The sequence below is a fragment of the Diabrotica virgifera genome, chromosome 5, assembly GCF_917563875.1.
Source record: "Diabrotica virgifera virgifera chromosome 5, PGI_DIABVI_V3a".
Taxonomy (NCBI): Eukaryota; Metazoa; Arthropoda; class Insecta; order Coleoptera; family Chrysomelidae; genus Diabrotica; species Diabrotica virgifera.
The window spans coordinates 97,468,734-97,472,667 of record NC_065447.1 but is presented as its reverse complement, the minus strand read 5'-3'; the positions used below and the strand labels follow the sequence as shown (position 1 = coordinate 97,472,667).

General features: G+C 36.5%; 1 protein-coding gene across 1 annotated transcript; it reads right to left on the bottom strand.

The window, feature by feature from the left end:
• Nucleotides 1–2,324: 2,324 nt before the first annotated feature.
• Nucleotides 2,325–3,131, bottom strand: LOC126885412 (uncharacterized). The gene has a single exon (XM_050651980.1). The coding sequence runs from the start codon at nucleotides 3,129–3,131 to the stop codon at nucleotides 2,325–2,327; it is 807 nt and encodes a 268-aa protein (XP_050507937.1).
• Nucleotides 3,132–3,934: the final 803 nt, after the last annotated feature.

Below are 3,934 nucleotides of genomic sequence, written 5' to 3'. Positions count from 1 at the left end.
AAACAATATGTGGATCATATAGAACAATTTGGTGTTGGAGGAAAACTTTTACTTTGGATGTCTGGGTTAGGCCTTTTTTGGACCAATTATACTATACTACCTCCGTAACTTTGGAACCGTTCATTTTAGAACCGTTCATAGGGCCTTTTTATTTCAAATTTCATGTACATTTTTGTATAGAAGGTTGTTCATGCTAAACCGCGTAGTTTTAGAAATATTGACGAAAAACCTGAAAAACTACGAATTTACGGATTACTCCCTCCCCTCCCCCAAACCAGACGCTCAAAATGGTGTGACTTTTTTCTGAATATTTTGTGGACCATATAGAACAATTTGGTGTTGGAGGATAACTTTCACTTTGGATGTCTGGGTTATGCCATTATTTGGATCAATTTTATCATACTAAAACCCTAACTGATTTTAACACCCTGGTGTCAACACACGCTAGCATCTGTAAATGTACTGTTTTTCCAAACCCAAACTAATTTCAACACCCTGGTGCCTACACACGCTAGCATCTGTAAATGTACTGTTTTTTCCAAACCCTAACTGATTTCAACACCCTGGTGTCTACACACGCTAGCATCTGTAAATATGCATCCGGGGGGTCGGTTCTGATAGCGTCTACGTATTCAGTGACCCCAAAAATGATTTTTGACATGTTGATGCACTTCTGGATGCATTTTATGCACTTTAAAGTGCAGTTATGCATTTCCACCCATTTTTGAATAGTAGACTTTTTTCCTGACGTCATCCTGAACAAAATGCAAAAAACTGCAAGTCTCTAGGTGCTGTATTTAAAAATCGATTTATTTTGTGCTAAATGCCTTCGTCTAATATAGCGATACAGTGATTAGTGCGCTAATAACCGGCAAAATAGCGCAAAAGATGTAAAACATATTAAGTTGTGAGATAAAAAGAGATGACACTATTAAAGGTAAGAAATTTAGCGATAGAGACCTATAAATTTACATTACACATATTGACTGTTTCCCACCTTTAGACGTATCGGACCAGTTTGGTAACTACCACCATGACAGTGACAGTTTTAGTTGAAATTATCCTATGATACGTCTAAAGGTGGGAAAAAATCAATATAATGTAAATTTATAGGTTTCTATTGCTAAATTTTCCACGTCCACTAATTTCATCTCTGTTAACCTCACAACTTAATATTCTCCATCTTTTGCGTGATTTTGCCGGTTACTAGCGCGCTCATCACTGTATAGTATCATTTTTCTTTTAACAAAAATATTACATACTTTTTACAGAGAACAAGGAAACCCTGGGGTTCGTTGTTGTCTGCTTTTTACAGATTTTAAGATTATTCTTTATCAATAACAAGCAAGCAAGCAATTTGATTCAACCCGACCTGTGGAAGATGTCCACCCTATCGGAAAAGTACATTCGGGTGTAACAATTCATTGGGGCGAGGTGTTTTGACCCGAGTACTAACAGGGATCACCCCACCTCGCTTCAATGCCCCAGGCCATCCTTTCCACCCCCCCCCCCCCCCCGCCCATAGCACGCTGATGCGCGATGAGGGCACAACTATCGAAGCCAAATGCTCTTCACAATGGAATCCTGGGTAATAAGATTCCATGTGGTACCCTAATAGAATGCAAAAAAAATTAGGCCCAGCGTGATGCGCTCTATGCCTTTATCCTCTTACAGTTCACCAAGAATAGCTGAAAGTCTGAAATTCTAACTGCCTGCGCGAACAATGAAGTGAGAACGCACTCGGAAGGAAAAAGATAGCCTGTACGCGCGGGTGAACTTTAAAATATAGGTACAATCGGAGACACAAATATATATTATATATATTTGTGTATATAGAAATATATTTAATATAGAAACGTAAAGTTTGAATAGTTTCTAATAGGTCCCGTACACAATTATTATTGCTGTCATTACTTTTCTTCAGTATATTTGTAGTATTTTTTTACAAAGTGAGATGTAATAAAATAGATCCAACAAAAACCGCTTGTGTTGCTATAAATTATGGCATTATAAACCAAAAATTATATTTTTATATTGACTATTTATACTTTATATTACCATTATATTGACCAAAAGGTTTCGGAGAAAAAGGGCGTAAGCAGTAGGGTAATAAAGTAGTAATAAAATCGTCTATTGCAATACTAAATAGAAATTAGATGTTCGGTCCCGGTGAAGCATAAATATGGTGTCTTTGTACCAGTACCTTTTGTTAAAAGAGATATTTATAACCTTTCTCGTATCCATTTCCATAGCATTTGTGGTCATCGTTTTATTCAGTCCACACAAACTTTTCACTAATTTAAAATCAAAACTGACCTTTTTTTTCAGCGACATATTGCTTCATAGAAGCCCATACTAACTCTATAGGATTCAAATCCGGATAATATCTTGGGTAACCGTAAAACTGAATGTCCTTTATCCTCGAGTATTTTGTCAATTTCATAGGTTTTAAACAGAGGTTTGTGTAATTTTATAATGTATAATTCAAGTTTCAATATGTCATCTGTAAAGGAAATATTTCGCGTTGTCAGCCACTGCTGCATTTCTGCTTTCCTGGAAGACATAGTTGGACATTTCTCAGTTTGTACGTTGTGATACGGTGCATTATCAATCACTAAAACGCTGTTCGGGGGCAAATTTGGTATCAGTTTATCCTGAAGCCACTTTTTGTAATTGTCGTAGTTCATTGCATCATGATAATCTCCGGTTTTTATAGTAGGTTTGTAGCGCAGATAAGCGTTTTTAACAAAACCGCTTTCACCTCCAGCATGCACTATCACAAGCATCTGTCCTTTAGATACTGGTTTTTGTATGCCCTTGTTTGGACTATCAGACCAGCTCTTTTGGTAGGTATGAGATGAATGGACGTATGTTTCATCCATGTATATAACTGGGTGACTTGTGTTCCTGTAACGTTTCATACTACGTAAGAAATTCAGTCTAAGATGTTGAATATTGGGCTTTTCCATTAATAATTTTCTATTAGTTCTGGTTTTTCGCCACCGAAATCCCATCTTTCTAATTACTGTTCGTAGGCTTTCTATGGAACCTGAATAGTTGTACTCCTCTGCAAATGTTCTGTGTATGCGTTTCACAGTTGGGACTTGTTTTTGTGTTATACAAAAATCCATTATATAACGTCGAAGACGCCCTATATCAAAATCGTCCAAGCACGTTTTTGAAGCGCTTTTTTTTCTCTTTTTGTTTGGAGTTACAAATGAGGAATATTCGCCATCTTCAATTAATTGCATTTCCCAAGCAATTTTTTGAACGCTGCTTAAACTAACACCTGTTACCAATACCACACGTTCCTGCACTTTTTTCAAATATCTACACGGTTCATTGTTTTTCGCTTCATTTATCATAAAATGAATCACGTTTGCTATCACTTCCTGTGTCTGATTATTTAAAACTTTTCCCTTCAGATTCGATTTAAACAAAATTTGCTCATTTTAAATTGATTCTCCATTGCGGTTCGTACTTACAAAAAATGTTTCGCAGACTGTACCGACTTGTTCACGTTACAAACGGTAGATATTAAGTGAACGCTCAGTGAGAGATCCGTCGGATGACGAATGCGCATCATGGGCGTGGTTATTTTCAGACTTTCAGCTATTCTTGGTGAACTGTACTTACTTAACCGCGGAACTAAAACTGCTTGCTTGGGCCCCTCTTTATCAATAACCGGTGTCCTTTTTTGTACTTATAGGTAGAATAATCTACTCAAAGGAAAAAAATTTCTCTTTTTATAACATACAGTTGTAGTATATAGTAATAAAGCCATAAATAGTGCAATATCAAATAAACCGTACACCTTTCGGCAGGCCTTTTTATATTTCATCCCTTCACAGACAGCGACATACCATTCGTTATTTGGTTTGGTATAACGGGCATCTGGTTATTTTGCTATATATAAAATAGTTTATTGTTTTAT